Here is a 19,493-nt window from a genome sequence, read left to right on the forward strand (position 1 = left end):
GATTTTTAACTAAAAAGATCAATTTAAAATAAAAAATAAAGTGGCTAAATTCTCAGTTTAAAAATTATCTCCTAATTAAAAATTGAACGAATTTTTAACGAAATAATTACATTTGTAAATCCAAAAGATAAGCTTTTATCGAAGTAATTAGATTTCCAGAAATATTTGAATTTTTTACTAAAAAAAATAAATTGTAGAAAGAACAGTTTAATTTTCAACTAAACAGGTAAATTTCATTCAAAAATAAAGTAGCTAAATTCGCAGTGAAAAAAAATTAACTAAGAGCACAACAAGTTTTAAACGGAAAAATTAAATTTGCAAGCAAAAAGGTAAGTGTTTAACAAAATATTTTCGATTTCTAACTAAAAAGATAAATCTTCAATAAAAAATAGATTACGTAAATTCTCAACTGAAAAAAAATGTTTAACTACAAAAAAAAAATAAAATTTTCAAAAGAATTGCTAAATTAACAATACATTTTTTTAACTGAATAGTTTAAGTTTTAACTAAAAAGGTAGATTTAAAATAAAAAATACAGCAGCTGAATTCTCGGTAGAAAAAATTAATTCTTAATTAAAAATGAATCGAAATTTCAACAAAATAATTAAATTTGCAACTAAAAGATAAAATTTTTGACCAAGTAATTGAATTTCCATAATTATTAGAATTTTCTACTTGAAAATATCAATTTTCAACCAACCAGTTGATTTCTCAAATAAAAATATAATTTTTCAAACAAAAATAGATTAGATAAGTTCTCAGTTAGAAAACATTATTTTTAAATAAAAATTGAAACAAATTTTAACCAGAAAATTAAATTTGCAATAAAGATGCTATATTTTTAACCAAGCAGTTGAATTTTCATGGATATTTTAACTTTGGAATAAAAAAGATACATTTTTAACCAAAGAGACAATTTTACAAAAGGAAATTTTTTAATTAAAATAAAGAAGCTGAATTCTCAGTAAAACAAAATTAACTAAAAATGAAACGAATTCTTGACAAAATAATTACCTTTTCAGCCAAAGATGTGAATTTGCATTTTAAAAAATAATAATTTTTAACAAAGTTTAATTTCTTATTAATTTAGTTCGCATTTAAAGAAAAAGCGAAAAAAGGGGAAGTTTTCAAAAAAAGGGGGGAAACACAAGAATTATGAAAAACTCCTCATAGAAAAATATAAATTCAGTCACTATTTATAACTGGATAATAAATAATAATAAATGCAAAAAAGTAATAAATCAATGTCGTTCTTATTTACCTTATTTGACCCGCCAGTACTTTTATTTCCTTCTAACGCGTTCGATTCAACTCGACTTTCCCGAGAATGTTGGCTGACATAAAATGATGAATAACCTAAAGGAAGTATTCTACTTGCCAAAAATATAAGTTCATATGAAGCAGAGGTTTTTCGACCAGGGATTTTTTTAATTGGTTTCGAAATTGGTACTACTTGTGTTACGATTTCGCTTCCTGAAAAAAATTTATTTTTTTATTGTGCTACATTGTGATTAAATTCCCCTAGTTTTCTCCCGTTGCCCTCCCTTCAACTACTTCCCCTCTCCACATTACCCCTTACCACCCTACTTACAATCCCCTCCTTTTCTACCGATTCCCATACTCCCCTCACCATCATTTCCCCGCAGACCGACTACTTCCCCTTCCTTAATTCTACCCCCTCCCCTTTTCATTTTCAATCAATTCTTCCAATCACATTTCTTCACCTCTCTCATTTCCCCTCATTTGCCCTACTTCCCGGTCCCTTATTTCTTATAAATTTCCCTACCCAGTGGGCATGAAGTTTGGCGAGGTCTTTACGACATCGTTACGACATAGTTACGACAACTTCACGACATCCTATGTCCATGTCGTTAAGGTGTATTTACGATATCGTAAATAAGTCGCATGATCTGTGGATGTCTTCCTAGTGGCCACCAAGTTTAGCGACGTCTTTCCAACATCATTACGACAACTTTACGACATCCTATGTCCATGTCGTTAAGGTGTCTTTACGATATCGTAAATAAGTCGTATGGTCTGACGATGTCTTTACGATATCGCAAAGACACTGAAACGACATGAACATAGGATGTCGTAAAGTTGTCGTAAATTTGTCGCAACGATGTCGTAATGACGTCGCCAAATTTCGTGCCCACTGGGTTTACTACATCGTAAAGACAGCGAAACGACATGAACATAGGATATCGTAAAGATGTCACAAAGATTTCGTAACGATGTCGTAAAGACGTCGCCAAATTTTATGCCCGCTGGGTACTTCTTCACTTCTTATTTTTTACATTTCCCCTCAATTTCCCTTTTTGGAAAAAATTGAGACGAATTAGCGGATGGACGGACGGACACAATCTAACTTGAAAATGGACCAATTTGATCCAGAAGCAAATAAAACAATATTTTAATGTAACACTAAATGCCTTGTCAATATTGTTTTAGTCGCAATAATATTATATACTAATAATAATATAATATACAAATTTCAAATAATTATTTATTTATTAAAAGTTTTTGAACACTTACATTTAAGTTAATGTACAGAAATCCTCACAAATAAGACCAAGAATTCAGCAATCAAATTTGTACAACCACCACAATAAAATGTTCCTATTGCAATTTGAGAAAAAAAAATTTATAAAAAAATAGAATTTCCTTTTTTTGGTCAAAAATAAAAATGGTAAGACAACCAAACAAATCCCCTTCCTCCTTTTATTTCTTTCATCTTTTTTATTTCCATTATCATCAAATAACGATAAAAAAAAATTTGTAAAGACAGCAACGATACCACGATGCTCTTGGGTGTCAGAGAGAAAGCATCGTGGTTTCGTTGCTGCTCCTACCCGAACGATTTTTTATTTATTTATTTTTTTATGGCTTCATAAGGGTGCTTTATAAGTGCTGAAACGTTGGCGATTATTTTTTATAAATTTTTATTTATTGTGCTTCGCTCATAATTCATATGAAAAAGACGAAATAAATCAAAAGAAAAGTACGGGAATTTGGTTGGTTGCCTTCTCATTTTTATTTCCTCCTTTTTATTTTTGTCCAAAAAAAGAACCATTTTTCTTTTCTTTTTTGTAAAAATTTGCATCTTTTTTCAAATTGCAAAATAAACTTTTTATGGTGAATGTCCAAATTTGGTCCTTAGACTTTTGATCGTATTTTCAGAAATCCTGCACATTAACTTGATTATTGAACGTTAAATAGAATTTTTAATTTTATTTTAATGTCATTTAAATTTCTTACATTTTTAATTTGAGTTGACATTAAATTCTGCGTATTAAGAAGAAGAAAATAAGTATAATCCGTTTGTTTTTAAATTTATATAAATGTAATTTTCAAACGATTCTTAGGAAAATTAGAAAAAGATTGTAGGATATTTCAAATGTATCAAAAAATAATCAAAAAGATATTTAAGGCCATGTGACGTGTGGATCACGTGATCAGATTCCTACCTTATCGAACCTTTTTTATTTCCTAACTTATTTTCACACGAAGTTCCACATCGAGTTGAAAATTTGGAATACTAAATAAAAAGCACTCAGAAATTCGAGTCTGGTCCTAAATTTTGATAATGATAAAAAAAGTATTTTTTTCGTAAATAATTTTTTCTTTGCTTTTTTTATAATAATCAAAGTTAGGACTAAACCCATCTTTCTTAGTGCTTTTTATTTATTGTACTAAATTTTCAACTTAATATGGAGCATTAAGGGAAAATAAGTTAGGAAATAAAAAAGTGTCGGTAAGGTAGAAATCTCGTCACGTAGTCCACTCGTCAGGTGATCTTAAGGGATTTTAAAAAAATTGCTTCCAAGTTTTCGAATATTTCTAATCTATTGAAAACATCTTAAATTCCTTCAGATGTTTTTTATTTTAACTGACTTAAATTTTTCTTGAAATTTTGAAAAATCCTTGAAAATCCGAAAAATTGCCTTATAATCTTCTTGATTTTCCCAGAGACTTTGAGAATAATTGTTTATTCTCTTGAAACCTTTCGAAATGCTTTTAAAGCTTTTGAAGTTTATTTTTGAGATCTTTAAAAATCTACATTATTAAAACTCTTTTGCAGTTTAGAATTCTTTTTGAATTTCTTCAATTTTACGAAATATTTCTTGAATTAACTCGTTTTCTTTTGTTTCGTTTTTTACCTTGCCAAATTAAAACATTTTACTTTTAAATCTTCTACAATCTTTTTCGAAATTTTACGAAAGCGTTTAATATGTTTAAAAACCTTCTTTATTTTTCTCTTCTGTTCATTTTTCTAAATAAAAAATCATTTAAAATTTTGACTTGAATATTAAGAAAATTATTTTTTTCAATCTTGTCAGGTCTTTAAAAATTTATAATCTTTAAAGATTCTTCAAATATATCCTGATTTTTTTTTAAATTCTACAAATCGACAAAATTGCCTTAACATCTTTCAGATTTTTCTTTGACAAATTCTGAAACATTTTTGAATATTTTGAAGTCTTCTTAAATAATCTCTTAAAATAAATTTTTCGAAATAAAAAATCCTTTTAATTTTTCCTAGGAACTTAGAAAGTTTTTTTTCATTGTTCTGAAAGCTTAGAAAATACTAATAATATAAAGATAAAAAATTTCAAAATCCAGTATTACATTGATTTTTAAATATTAGGAGTATAAAAAATATTAGAAAAATTAATCCTGTCGATTTGAAAGCATTAGTTTTTAATTTTAATTTAATAGCTTAAAACTGTCCATTTCTTAGCTGAAGATGTTAAAAAATTTAAATATTTAAAATAAAAAAGTTAAAAATGTTGTTTTTTAAAATCATAATGTATTAAAATAGAAATGACTTATATAAACTTCATTCTGATTTATTAAATGATTTGTTTAATTTCGAACATCTTTTTAGAATAATTCATATTTAAGATCTTAGAAAAATTAATCTAATTAATTTTGTTGTCACATTATTTTTGTATAATTACAATTTAAAATTTTAGAATTTTAGAATTTCAGAAGCTTTGAATTTGAAACGTTCAATTTTTTCTTCTTCTTAATCTTTTTAAATTAAAGTTGATGTAAATTAAAAAGTTTAAATTTATAATTCAATATTGAATGCATTTATTTAGAAATAGTGCAGTTCAAGTTAATTAAAAATTATAAATAATAAAATTTTAACTTCTTTTTTAAAACATTGTTTAATTTTTAAATTTTCATTTCAAAATTTTTCTAGTTTATGATTTTAATTTGTTTAACATTTTAACAATTTAACCTGATCTGCAAGTTTTCGATTTAGAAAATTTTTAATTCAATATGGTTCAATACATTTTTTAATTTTTTATTTTAGACGTTTACAATCCGAAATGTATAATTTTATATTTTTGTTTGTAACTTCTTTTAAACTCTTAATATTCAAAAATTTTAAAGTGACGCATTTTTAAATTTTTGAATTTTTAATGCTAGGAAATAAGAAATCGAATGATCCAGTAAATAATAATGATATAAGATATTACAAAATTTTACCTTTGTGATTTTTTACTCTATATGATGTCCCGTTGACAGGAAGTCGAACATAACTACTCAGTGGCTGACTTGTTGGGTTGTAAACAGTCACAACAAAATTTTTGCTATTTTCTGTGTACTCACATGAACTAATATTTAATAGTGGACATGAAAAGAATTCCGGATACTCTGTTTTTGCAAACATTTTGCCATTTAGTAACATTTTCCTAAAAATAATTAGAAATGAATAAAGTTAAGTTGCCTATTGTGAACTCAGCTGACGTAGGCAGCTCGGCTCTCACATGCGGAGAACCCCTGTTAGGCCGGCGAAAAGCGTGCGCACGCACATCAGGCACGCACGTTGGCGCCACGACCACCTCTCTAGCAGGCGCCAGTTCTTCGCATGTGAGAGCCGAGCTACCTACGGCAGTGAACTTCACAGTGGCTCTCATCCGCTCCTTTAATTTTTTCAACACTCATTTTTCAATCAAAAATAAAATTCCAACAAGGGTGCTCAAGATTTATTTCATGCTCGAAAATAGACATTATTTAAAATTATTGATAAAATCGAAGCAAATATTCCTATTGCTTATTTTAATTTATCATGGAAGAGAGCTGAAGGTGAAATTTGGAAAAAATAGTTCCGGTTAAAATTCTGCAATTGTTATTTTTATAAACAATATTTCCCTTGAATCAAATTTGTTTAATAAGAAATTGCTAAAGTGATTTGTAGAGAATATTTCAATAAGATATTAGATGAGAACGCAAAAACAAAACTCTAATTTAATATTGTTAAATAAGCAAATTCACCCTCAAATATTTTTTTTATTCTTTTATTTTTGAAAATGTACTCTAGGTTGGTCCAAAAATGCGTTGGAATTTCATGCTGATAATTAGATATTTACATAAATTGTTTAAACAATTTATTATTGTTTGTAGCAGTTTTCTCATGGAATGGAGTTAGGACGAGGTTTTTTCAAAAAATTTCCACTTGTTGTCCAATTTTCTATTAGAGGGAAGTGATAGTGCATCAATTTTAACAAGAGTGATTGTTTAAACAATTGATTATTATTGTTAATTATATTCGTATAGGCCATTTTTATTTTATGTCCTTTTTCTCTTAGTGACATAAAAACTAATAAAAGTTTTTTAAAAAGTTGTTTAAACAATTTAATATTGCTTATAACTATTTTTTCTTAGATGAGTGCTAGTAAGTTGTGTTTTTTAAATAAAATCTTTAACTTTGCTTCGCCAGCTTAGTTATTAAAATTTATAAATGAACATTATAGCAAATAAATTTTTTTAAATCTCTTTCTTTTTTGTGGAAAAGAGCGAAAATAATTAACTTAAAACAGCAATACAATTTTAAAATTAATTTTTGTTGTGTTTGACTTATTATTTCTTCATAAATAAAAAGGCGATGCAAGCTTAAATATTTTAGAAAAAACTGCCAATTTCCAGCAGTGATCTAAGAAAAAAAATTTAAAAACAATAACAAATTGTTTAAACAACTTTTTGTCAACTTTCATTAAGTATTACCTCACTAAGTGAAAAAGGACGCAAAGGTAAAAATTGCCGAAAAACCACAACTGTCAGGTATTTATGTATATGAAGATAGTCATAAACAATAATAATTGGTTTAAACAATTATTTTTGCTGAATTTAATTAACTATAAGGACACTCCTAATGAAGAGTGAACAAACAGTTGAAAATTTCAGAAAAAATCACAACATTCTACCAATTAAGCAAAGAGAATATTATTAACAATGATAAAAAATGATTTAAAGAATTATTTTTGTTAACTTTAATTAATTATTACCTCACTTTAATTGAAAATTTGACAAAAAGTCAGAAATTTCAGAAAGAACCGCATCTTTCTAGCATTATTCAAATATAATATTATTAACAATAATAATAATTTGTTCAAATAATTAATTTTCTTCACTCCAATGAATTCAATAACTTATCCTAATTGAAAATTAGACTAAAAATTAATTTTCTAACTGCAATCTTGCAGCATTTTTCTAAGAAAATATTATTAACTATAATAATAAAATGTTTAAACAATCACTCTTGTTAACATTGGCAAACTATAACTTACCTCCAGCTGAAAATTGGACAAAAAATGCAACATTTTCGAAAAAACTGCATCTTTCAAACTCCATTCTATGAAAAACAGGCTAAAAACAATAATAAATTGTTTAATCAATTTATGTGAACACCTAATTATCAGTATGAAATGGTCTTTTTTGTGCCAGAAACAATTTGTACGTAAAAAAACCCGCAAAAGCAGTCATAATTAGTGCCAAAAACTCGCAAAACATATTTTTTTACTTATGGGGTTTTTTTGGGACCCTATAAAATAGACTTATGGTGTTGATATTTGAAATGTAATCCTTTATTTGAATTTTATGGCTAATTGTGAAGAGAAATGTTAAGTTTCAACTTGATTAAAATAATATTGAGGATTCTGAATGAGATTGACAGAAACGTCTTTTTTTCTTATGGGAAATACGTGTTAAACTTCATGAAGCTTGCAGCAACTCTAAATATCATTTTTTTCCAAACCCAAAAAATGCATTTATTTTTGTGTGGAATCAAACAAATTTCTGGGGTGTCCCCATACAAATTCGGAGAAAAAAAATATTTGGACCAACTTAATGCTCATTTTTTATCTTGAGATAGTAAACATTCTTGAGTGATAAATAAAAATAAAATAAATAAAACTAGAAAATTATAAATCAATAAAAATAAAATTAAACCTCAAGGCATAGGAACTTATTTCCTCTGCATCTGTTATACTTTTGGATAAGATTCGAGCATAATCGTGTGCAACGTGTTCTTGTTCTGTTCCTGTGATAGCATCGTGATGTTGTAAAATGCCCATGGCTTCACGGAATTTGTCCAATTTCGCATTATTTGGCTCATTACTTAGAACGGAAAGCTGTTTTACTACCTAAAATAAGGTTTTAAATAAAAATTCGTAATTTTTTCTGTAAATTAAATTATCTCGGGCCTTGTGAGCCCTCTGACAGAAAGAAACAACAAAAAACACAATTGTTCAAACTTTAACGATAACAGTCTTTACTAGGGTGGTTCAAAAATGCATTGAAATTTTTTTGTCACTCTAGAGAGTAAGGCACCCCCCCCCCCCCAAGTTTCCATTTCCGGAGAAAGAAAATCCGTAATTATTTTTTTTCATAATTCGAATAGCAGGCAATTTAAAAATCCTAATTAATTAACATAGGGAAATTTTGAATGTTCGAAAAATTGTACTCATGTTCCAGGGTTTCATGGAAACTTGCCAAATTTTTTAAGAATTAAGGAGGAATATCTACAAAATATAAACATACTAATAACTTTTGTTTTTGTCCTCGTCCCCTCCCCTCGCAACGCCCCAAATATGACCCAAAAATTTAAAAAACTGCATTTTTATTTATTATTATTACTTCTTAAAAATTTTTGTCGTCTTTTTTCTACAAATAATTACTAATGGACAATTTTACTATTTATCACGACTTTTTAACCAATTTCGTATTGTTTAAACCAATGTAAATTACTATAACAATTATTTATAACCCCAAAAATGTAAAAAATAATCCTATTTTATGATTGAAATGTAATATTTTGTCATTGTTTGATGTAGTTATTTTTTCTAAAACATTATGTAATTGCTTAAGCAATTAATTATTGTTTATTTTTTAAATTTCTGAAAATTGAGCCAGAGATGTCAACTTTTTTCAAATTGATATCCTATGCTACTTTTTGTTGAATAATTACATAATTTTGATACTTTTCTTCTGATGTTTAACAAATTTTTATTTGTTTAATGAATTTTTATTTGCTCAAGCAGTTATTTTTCAGTAAATAAAAAAATGGAATGAAGTAGAACACATACAATCGATTACGATTTTTAAAGTATTCTTGAAAAAGTAATTATTTCAACAAATTAAATTTGTTTATACAATTAAAAACTGTTAAATTTATTATTTCTATAAACTATATAATCAGAAACATAATTGTATGTGTTCTATTTTATTTTATTTTTTAGTTATCGAAAAAACTGCTTGAGAAAACAAAGAATGTTTAAACAAATGAAAATTTATTGAAAATTTTAAAAAATTGTATCAAAATGACTTATTTAAACAATTGGCAATTATTTGCAAAGTCATGGTAAATATTTCAGTTCTTTATTAGTAATTATTTGTTTGAAAAAGACGACGGAAATTGCTAAAATGTAACAATAATACGTGAAAAGGATTTCCCCATGTTAATTAAGTGGGATTTTAAAGTTAATATTCGAATTTTGACAACAAAAAAAAACGGATTTTTTTAATCTCGAAAATCGTTTTTTTTACCACGCTACTCTTCACAGGCCAAAATGCTCTAAAACAGAGGAAATCAGGAAATTTTTCACGAGAATAGGGGAATAAATTCTTTATAATAAAATTAATGCAGGCACAAAATTAAATTAAATTTACAACTAAAAGAGACAAATTCCCACAAAATATGTGAATTTTCTCCTGCTTTGGCTCTTTCCTGTTTCTCTCTCGGTTATGTTACGCCTGACTGAACGCCCCACATCCCCCAGCGACATAGCGCCAATTCTCGGAAATTTGAAATCCAGAATCACTAAATCCAGATTCGAGTTTAGAAATAAATTCTCTTACTTGTAAAAAGTTGTTGCCCATTCTTTCAAAATATTTTATTGTTGGTCGAGAAGTATAGTAACCAGTCCAATATGAATGGCTATCAGAGGCATAAGGAAAGAAATCATCACTTTTCGACGGCCATGATATTTTTTCTTCATTTACAGCTTTTAAGTAGCAAGACGGAGTTGAATAAATTGCATTATATTTGGTTCCTTTATGGAAATTAATATATCTAAATAGAAGATAAATACATTATTATCTTAATGAAAAATGTTATAACATTGATGTACATAGAATCAAACTATTGAGTCTTTCCAAATTTAATATTTTTTTAAAATTTAAGATATTTTTCAAAAATACGAATTTAAACAAAGTGTCCAGCCTGCAACAATTGACCGTTTTGCAAATCTTTTTTTAACGTTAAAGAGAAACAAATTCTAAAGGAAGATACAAAGCGATATTTAAAAACAATTCTCTTTATGTTATTGAAAAGACAAATTTACAAAGATAGCGAAAAGTGCATTATTCAAAGATAAATGCAGATAAATTTGAAAAGTGCATTTTTAGACTAAATATTTATTTTTTCTTGGCAAATAATTTGCTTGCTGCTATAAATAAATAAAAAAAATGTATACCATTTTTAAAAGAGCATTTCTTTGCAATCTCATATGTATAGCTATTGCGGGGCGAATAAAAATTCACAAAAATAAAATTCCCGACACTGAAAAATTCCCAAAAAAGAAAACTTAATTAAACTTAACAAATATAAAATTTCTATTCTTTTTCGAAGAATAAATTATTCTCCATTTCATTCCTATTTGTGAACATAAATTATTTATATAAAATCTAAATGTAACGTTTAAACAATCTTTTAATAAAGACATTGAAATCTAGAAAAATAAAATTCCCTAGAGAACTTTCCAGGGTGGAAAATTTTATTTTTTTTTAAATTTTTCAGCCTAGTAAACTGTCTTGATATATACCAACAAAATGAAAAATATTCTGCAAAAAAAAGAATAATATTTTTTGTTTTCCTAATTTAAATTATCATCACAAAGCCTAAAATGAATTTTAAGAAATAATATGCACTTCTGAAAAATGATAAGAATTCTCCAATTTCTAACTTTATTTATTTATAAAAAAGCTCATTTTAAGTTGTGCAAATTTTCTGGATGTTGTTAAGTTTAAGAAAATAATTTGATACAGAAGAAATCATTTGAAGAAAGCATTTACTTTACTAGTATCCTCAGGTTGCAAATCAATTTGAATGCAAAAATATGTAAGAGCTAGAGCTGAGAAAAAATATTTTTCCTTAAAATGCAGTTTTTTAGAATACTGGGAATCCCATTTAAGTCCTTCCCATTTAAGTCGTTCCGAGAATTGTTGCTGGAGCGGTTTCAGAGCCCGCGAGGTCGAGAAGGGGGTTTTCTGTTTACGTTCTGAGCGAGCGAAAGTTGCGTTCGCTTTAAGTCAAGGCCATTTAAGAGCACGCTAGAAACTGGACTTAATTGGGATTCCCAGTGTATTTTTTTTAATAGACCGTGAAGTATCTAAATATTGAAATTTCTAATTTGCGTTTATTTGCTAACAAATTATTTTTCGTACCTGATAAGTTTGTCCAAATTAGTATACCACGAATTTGCCACTTGATATGTAAAGTCTGTTCCCATAGTAAGTATAACATTATTTGTCCTGTAGGATCTTGCTTGACTGTTAACGAAACCCAGAAATTCTTCCACCTAAATTAATCACAAACTGTATTATTTCCTCCCATTAAAAGTATTGATTGGTTATGAATAAGAATTTTTGTACCTATAAGATCTAAAAATTTGAAAATTTGCTCCAAAACTTAATTTAAATTTTTAATAAAAACATATTAAAATTTTAAAAATTTAATTTTGAAAGTGTTTAACTTACTCTTTTATCTATATTGAAATCTGGACTGTCAGGGTCATCAATTAAAGGTTCGTCTTTACAAGTAATGTCGAAACAAAAACCCTCCGGTGAACGATACATGTTATACAGTATAGATGTAAATAAATTAGCATTCTCGCCTGAATCAAGCATAAACATTTTTTAATAAGGTACTTTATAAGAAGAAGATAAATTATAATTTTTCACTTTATAATTATAAATGTCCAGGGAGCGCACGAGAGCTCCTGTGAAGTTAGCTGAGAACGCAGCTCGGCTCTCTAATTCTGCGAAATGCGATTAGACCAGCGCACAGTGGAAGAAAAAGCACATATTTTTCACAAAAATCGACTGACAGTACAATTCTGAACGGATTTTGCTTTTCCTTTTTTAGACTTGACCGTAAGGCTTCCAGGTATAACATTTAACTTTGCAGTTTTCATTTTAATTTAATGCAAATTTGTTATTTAACAACAAACTTACAACTTTTTGTTGCGAAACTTTTCCATGATACCATTTTTTCCAAGACTTGGAAATTTATTAAAAAAGGTCATAAATCAATGTAGAAACTAACTCTAAAAAATTTGTTGATGGGTTCGAGTTACAAAAGTATTGTAATGATGTTATAAACAAATTAAATAACAAAAGTCATTTTTTCGTGATTTGCAATGATTAGCTTACTTTGATCCATAGCTTTTGTATAAAGTATCTTAGATATTGATGTGCACTTACAATAAGTTGAGAATAGCTAATGATTGCCAATTATTTTAACAATTTTTATAAACAAATGCGCATTTTCACCATTTTTTAATGACAAAGTTTGATTTTTTTGCGGAATCAACTTAAAATGTTTTGCCTAATATATTTTCCTAATATCGTTTGCTATCATATATTTCATAGTGACCAAAAAATGTTATTTATTTAAACAATTTCTATAAACAAATGCGCATTTTGACCATTTTTTTCATTGATAGGCTTGATTTTTTTAACATCTTGCAAAAGAATCTATGCTATCATATTATTAATGGTGGCAGAAAATGATAATTATTTAAACGATTTTCATAAACAAATACACATTCTGACTATTTTTTTATAAACGGGCATAATTTTTTTCGGAATCAATGCGAAATATCTACAGCCTAAATTCTTTTGCAAGATATTTCAAATTAATTCTGAAAAAAAATCAAGCCTATTAATACAAAAAATAGTGAAAATGTGCATTTTTTATAATAATCGTTTAAATAATTAACATTTTTTGGTCACTATGAAAAATATGATAGCATGGAGTCTTAGACAAAACACTTAAAGTTGATTTCGCAAAAAAATCGAGCCTTTTCATCATAAAATAGTCAAAATGTGCATTTGTTTATAAAAATTGTTGGAATAATTAACATTTTTGGGTCACTATGAAAAAAATGATAACAAAGAGTCTTCGACAAAACATTTTAAGTTGATTTCGCAAAAAAATGAAGCCTTTTCATAAAAAAATTGTCAAAATGTGCATTTGTTTACTAAAATTGTTGAAATAATTGGCAATCATTAGCTATTTTAACTTATTGTAAGCGCACATCATTATCTGAGATACTTTATACAAAAGCTATCGGTCAAAATTAGCTAATCATTGCAAATCCCGAAAAAATTATTTTTGTTAATCAATTTGTTTTTAACATTATTAATAAATTTGTTGTTACTCCAACCCAATTATAAATTATTTTTTATTAGTTTTTACATTGATTTATGACTTTTTTTTAATGAATTTCAAATTCTTGGAAGAAATGATACCATGGAAAAGTTTAGCAACAAAAACTTGTACGTTTGTTGTTAAATAACAAATTTCCATTAAGTCAAAATTAAAAGTGTCAGTTAAATGTTAAGTCAAAATTGCGTACAGCCCACAAATATTAACCGATTTGAAACAAAAAATTTGAAAACAATTCTGATATGATTTCTAAAAGAGTGTTATCGAGCCTGATTTTTGAATTAGGTTTTCAATTTTTTTATAAATAAACAAATATAACGAAAAAAATGACAGTAAAATTGTTAAAACCGCCAAAGTTGCAGAAAGTAACATTAGTTAAGGATGTTCCACTATTAGACAATTTAAAAAATTATAAACAAATTATTTTTTCTCAAAAAATTTTTCTAAAGCTTATAATTGTTTATATTATTAACAAATTTAATGAACAAATGTTGTAATCAGGCATTTTTCGCCAGAAAAATTCGTATTTTTCGATGACATTTGGTTAAATTAGGAACTTTATGATAATTTTAGCACAATTCATAATTTGTTGATTAATCTTATGACTTTTTTAAAGAAATGCTTTAATATTAATATTCTTGTTTAGAAATTCATCTTTTTTAGTTGAAACTTTAAATTTCTGGTAAAGAATTCTTGAATGTTATTAGAAATTCGTCTTTTTGGTAATAAATTAATCTTTTTTTTTTAAACTTCATCTTTTTAGTTGAAAATTCAACTTTTTGGTTGAAAATTCTTAAATTTTGTTGACATTTTCTTCTTTGTAGTAAATCAACTTTTTTGTTTAAAAATGCATATTTTTTAGTAAAAAGTTCAACTCTTTGGTTGAAAATTATTGGATTTTGTTAAAAAATCTTTTTTTTCTGTATAAAATAAATCTTTTTGTTTTAAAATACATCTTTTGAAAAAAATAAAAACAACTACTTTTCAAAATTAAACTACTTTCTTTAAAATTAAAAAAAACGTCGTTTCTTCTTACAAATTTAACTTTTTGTCGAGAATTCTTGAATTTTATTGAAAATTCGTCTTTTACGGTTGAAAATTAAAATTTTTGTTTAAAAATTAATCTTGTATAGTTGAAACTATTCAACTTTTTGATCCAGAAGAATCTTCTTGAATTTTGTTAAAATTCGTCTTTTTGGTAGTAAATTAATCTTCCCGTTTCAAAATTTATCATTTTATTAGCAAATTAAACTTTTTGGTAGAAATCTTTTGAATTTTGTTAAAAAATTTTTTGTTCTACTTTCTATGAAATTAAGAAAAAACTTCTTTACTTCTTAAAAATTCAACTTTCTGTTGAAAATCTGTCTTTTTCGTGGTAAATCAATCTTATTGTTTAAAAAGTAATCTATTTTAGTTGAAACTTAAACTTTCTGTTTGCGAATTCTTGAATTTCGTTAAAAATTCGTGTTTGTCGGTAGAAAATTAATCGTTTTGGTTAAAAATTTAACAACAACGTTTTAATGTTGTATTACTTTCTTAAAAACAAAATGATAACATTTTCTTGATAAAAATTTAACTTTTTGGTTGAGAATTCATAAATTTTTATGATAATTCGTCTCTTTAGTAGTAAATTATTCTTGTTGTTTGAAACCTAATCTTTTTTAATTTAAAATTTAACTTTTTGTTTCAGAATTGACAAATTTTGTTGAAATTTTTTTCTTTGTAGTAAATCAACCTTTTTGTTGAAAAAATCATCTTTTTGGTTTAGTATTCTGTAATTTAGTTAAAGATTTGTTTTTATGGCTAGAAAATTAATCTTTTTTTTTGCATCTTTTAGTTAAAAATCTAACAAGTGGGCCTGTTCCATCCCAGTGGGCACAAAATTTTGCGACGTCTTAGTACATCGTTACGACATCTTTACGACATCTTTACGACATCCTATGTCCATGCCGTTTCGATGCTTTGCGATATCGTAAAGACATGGTCAGACCATACGACTTATTTACGTTATCGTAAAGATACCTTAACGACATGGACATTTGATGTTGTAAAGTTCTCGTAAGGATGTCGTAACGTTGTCATAAAGACGTCGCCAAACTTTGTGCCTACTGAGATTTTTGGTTGAAAATGGTTCTTTTTTTTAACTCATTTTTTTATCATTTAAAATTGTTTCTTTTTAATTAAGACTTTAAATATTCCATTTTTTGGCTAATGTTTACCTTTCTTAATTAAAAAATGCAATCATACGCGGATTAACTGTCAGATAAAATTCAAATAGGCGGATCCCAAAACTCAATTTAAAAATCACTCTTTTATTTTTATTTTTTACCAAAGCTTATAATCAAAACCAAATCAACGGTTGTCAACGGGGGGGGGGGGTCAAAAATTATCCAAAATTAGTAACATTGTTTTAGAGTGTTTCCTAAATATCTGTTAATTTCAAATTGAATTTTTTTACCTAAACTGGGACTACCCCTCCAAATGAATTCTGCCGTTTTAGCCGCGAATCGTTCTGATTTATCTTCATAATGAAGGCGGCTAAAAAGTAGACCATCGAATCCCATTTGGGCAAACATTGATGCCTGTTCTCTTGAGTGTCCGAAGGGATCAATTTGCCATCCAATTTTAGGCCTCGCACATTCTCCGAAAGTGTCATTCAATCTCCTGATTAAAATTTATTAATAAAATTATCAATAATAGTTTTATAAGCATGTAAATACATTTAAAAAATGATAAAGTCAAGTACTACTAAATTGTTTTTAAACTGTATAAATAAAATTTTCGTAAGGTTTTTGAAAATATTTTAATGGTTTTGGAAAAATTACGATTGAATTTTTGGATTAATGAAATAAATTCTCATCGAAAAATGTGATAGTTAATATTTAATTACAAAAGATTTTTATTTCTAATTAAAAACTAAAAAAAAATTAAATCATCCAAAAAAGGCAAAAAAATCTTTAATCAGAAAAATAACAAATGTTTTAATTTTAAACCAAACAGTTCCAATTATAATTTGAAAAAATTAAGTATCTACCAAAAGAGATGACATTTTCAATTAAAACGATGAATTTTCAACAACAAAAAATGTTTGAATTTTCTACTATAAAAGTATTGTTTATAAAGAAAGAAAAGAAAAGATAGGCAAATAAGAATTTAAAGAGAAAAATACTTTTTTATTAAAAAAATGTCGAATAACTATTTCTTTTTTTAGGTTTTTTTTTTTGCTTTAAAGACAAATAAATATATTTTTCCTAAGTGTCTCAAGAAATTTAAAAAAAAATTGCGGAGATTTCTTTTATGTCGAAAAGGTATATTGAAAAATTCTAAGAATTTTTTTATCTTGCATAATTTTAAAGAATTTTATGAAAGATTGAAGGAATTTTAAATGATATTCAGAAATTTTGACACACCGTTAAATTTTTTTAAAAATCTTTTTAAATTTTACATTATTTTTTAAGTGTATTAGAAACCTCTAAATATCCTTTAAAATTATTCGAATTTTTGTAGACATTTTTAAAAAGTCTGAAAAATTAAAAAAGCTGCCTTTAAATGTTCTTAATTCTTTTCTGAGAATTTGTTAAATCTTTTGAAATGTCTTGAAATATTTTTAAATATTCTCTTGAAATAATTGTTGTAAAATCAAAAATGATTTTCCCAGAAATCTTAAGAAAAAATTTCTATTCTCTTGAAAGCTTTTAAAAACCTTAAAATTCTTCTTAACTTTTTGTTCTAAATCCTAAATGAGGCAGCATAATTTTTTTTAAAAAAGCAAATTATTCAATTACCGAAATCGCACAATAACCAAAATTTTTAAACCTGAATTTTCAAAATGCCGAAATTTGAAATTCAATAATTGTCCAATTGCGCAAAATTTCCAATTCCTGAAATCGATAAAAATTTCCATACAAAATATCAAAATTTATTTTTTTCGGGAATTTTAATTTTTTTTATTTAAAATTTTGCGTCATTTTAAAACTTCGAGTTTCAAAATTTCAATGATTACACAATTTCGTGAATTTAATAATTTTCTTTTAATGTGTAATTTCTTAATTTTTTAAACATAAATTCTTCTTTATTCTTAATGTGTTATAAAAATACAAATTAAGAGTTTAGAATGAAAGAGTGAAATATTTGACTTTTTAAATGTTCAAAATTAAAGCATTTTAAATATAAACCATGATTTTAATTATCAAACATTTATAGTAATTGAGAAACATTATTTTTTTTCTATAAATTAAATCATTTACGATTTTAAATGTATAAATTTTAAAGAAGATAATAAGATAATTTGAGGTTCTTATTAGATAAATAAATTCTTCACGAATCAAAATTTTTGCCTTTCTTCAACTCATTTTAAATATAGGTACTCTTTTTTAAATAAAAACAAGTTTTTTTTATGTTGGAGTTAAGAGAGAGAGAGAGACTTAAATCGCGAACTGGTCGTTTGGCGTGCAGACGCCCAACAGCGCTTATGCTCTGCTTCTCTCCCCCCTTCCTATGTGTGCCTTTCGGGGCCCAGTCTAGCTCGAGAGCTTATAGATAGTAGACGTGCAGAATGTAATTTTCTAGAATAAATTCTTTTAGTTTAGAGATAGCTGTTTGTATCTTACTTATCTTTGGCCCACCTCACTTATAAATCTAATAGGTTATGGGCCCAGAGGTTAGGCGTGTATGTTCCACCGTATGCTCGGAAAACGCAAATAGCGTAATTTGTGTTTCTCGCGTGTGAAGTTAATGCTTATTCGGAAGTGCAAATGAACAGGGCAAGATTATTCGATTTACAGTCCTCGCACCCGGTTCTGATTGGGATGTCTAGGTGTCGGTAGATAAGAAATCGCCGTTCTTCTGTCGGCAAAAAGGCAGGAAGCCTCCTAGGGCGGAAGACATGAGCTCAGGAAAGCAACAGCTCGCCGTTGCCGGCACATCCAAGAGTAAGTAATTTTTGATTGATTTTTCGGCGTGTTTTGTTACAAATTTAGAGAGAGATTGTGAAATTATGCGATGCGGGTGAAACTTGGACAAAAACGCATGTTTCGAATAAACAATCGGGTAATTAAAAATTCCGAAATATTGTGTAGAAGTTTATAAAGAAATAGTGTAATAATGCAAAAATAAGATATATATGAAAAAGAAGCAGATATTCAAGAATAATTAGAGAAAATTGAATGTTCGTATTATAACTGAGTTTCACCTGTTCTCAGAATTATACAGGGCAGATGTTTAGAAGGTTAGAGGTAATTCAAAATGGTCAAGATCGGCTTTTGAGCGTTGCTTTGTTGATTACAAGAGAACATATCGAACAAGCATTAGTGATTCATTACGAAGTAAACCTTTATCTGCTTTTAATGAAAAACAGGAAAATTCTAGATATGTTTTTCTTCTAAAATCTGTGTTGCATTAAAAATAAAAAATGGAGTTTAAAAAGTTAAAATCGCATCTAGTAAGGTCCCCACTCAAGTGCGTACCTGGCTATCATTAGCTGAGAAAAAGAAAAACTTTCTTGTCTCATGAAGTGAACTGCTCCTTATTTTGAAGGGAAGGAGAGGTTTATTTTGTAAGTTTATTCTTTAGCTCAAAAATTCAACACAGTCGTCAAGAGTTTAAATTGAAATTATCTCTATAGAATAGATACAGATTCCAATTGAAGAAAAAAGAATAGATTATAATAGTATTAGACATCTCAACATAATAATTGATCATTTGAAACCTACAGGTGTTGATGTCGAACATTTCCAATCGAATTAATTATATT

At 27.0% G+C, this 19,493-nt stretch overlaps 1 protein-coding gene across 1 annotated transcript in view; it reads right to left on the reverse strand.

Moving 5' to 3' along the window:
• LOC117178569 (lysosomal alpha-mannosidase-like) overlaps positions 1-19,493 on the reverse strand; it is a 52,722-nt gene that overhangs the window by 19,069 nt on the left and 14,160 nt on the right. Inside the window, exons 5-11 of the mRNA XM_033369998.1 lie at positions 16,200-16,405; positions 12,049-12,185; positions 11,737-11,870; positions 10,150-10,363; positions 8,242-8,435; positions 5,500-5,705; positions 1,262-1,473 (exon numbers count right to left, since the gene is read on the reverse strand). Coding sequence (XP_033225889.1) covers positions 1,262-1,473; positions 5,500-5,705; positions 8,242-8,435; positions 10,150-10,363; positions 11,737-11,870; positions 12,049-12,185; positions 16,200-16,405 — 1,303 coding nt within the window. The remainder of the gene's footprint in view (positions 1-1,261; positions 1,474-5,499; positions 5,706-8,241; positions 8,436-10,149; positions 10,364-11,736; positions 11,871-12,048; positions 12,186-16,199; positions 16,406-19,493) is intronic.

The sequence above is a fragment of the Belonocnema kinseyi genome, chromosome 8 (assembly GCF_010883055.1).
Source record: "Belonocnema kinseyi isolate 2016_QV_RU_SX_M_011 chromosome 8, B_treatae_v1, whole genome shotgun sequence".
Classification (NCBI taxonomy): domain Eukaryota; kingdom Metazoa; phylum Arthropoda; class Insecta; order Hymenoptera; family Cynipidae; genus Belonocnema; species Belonocnema kinseyi.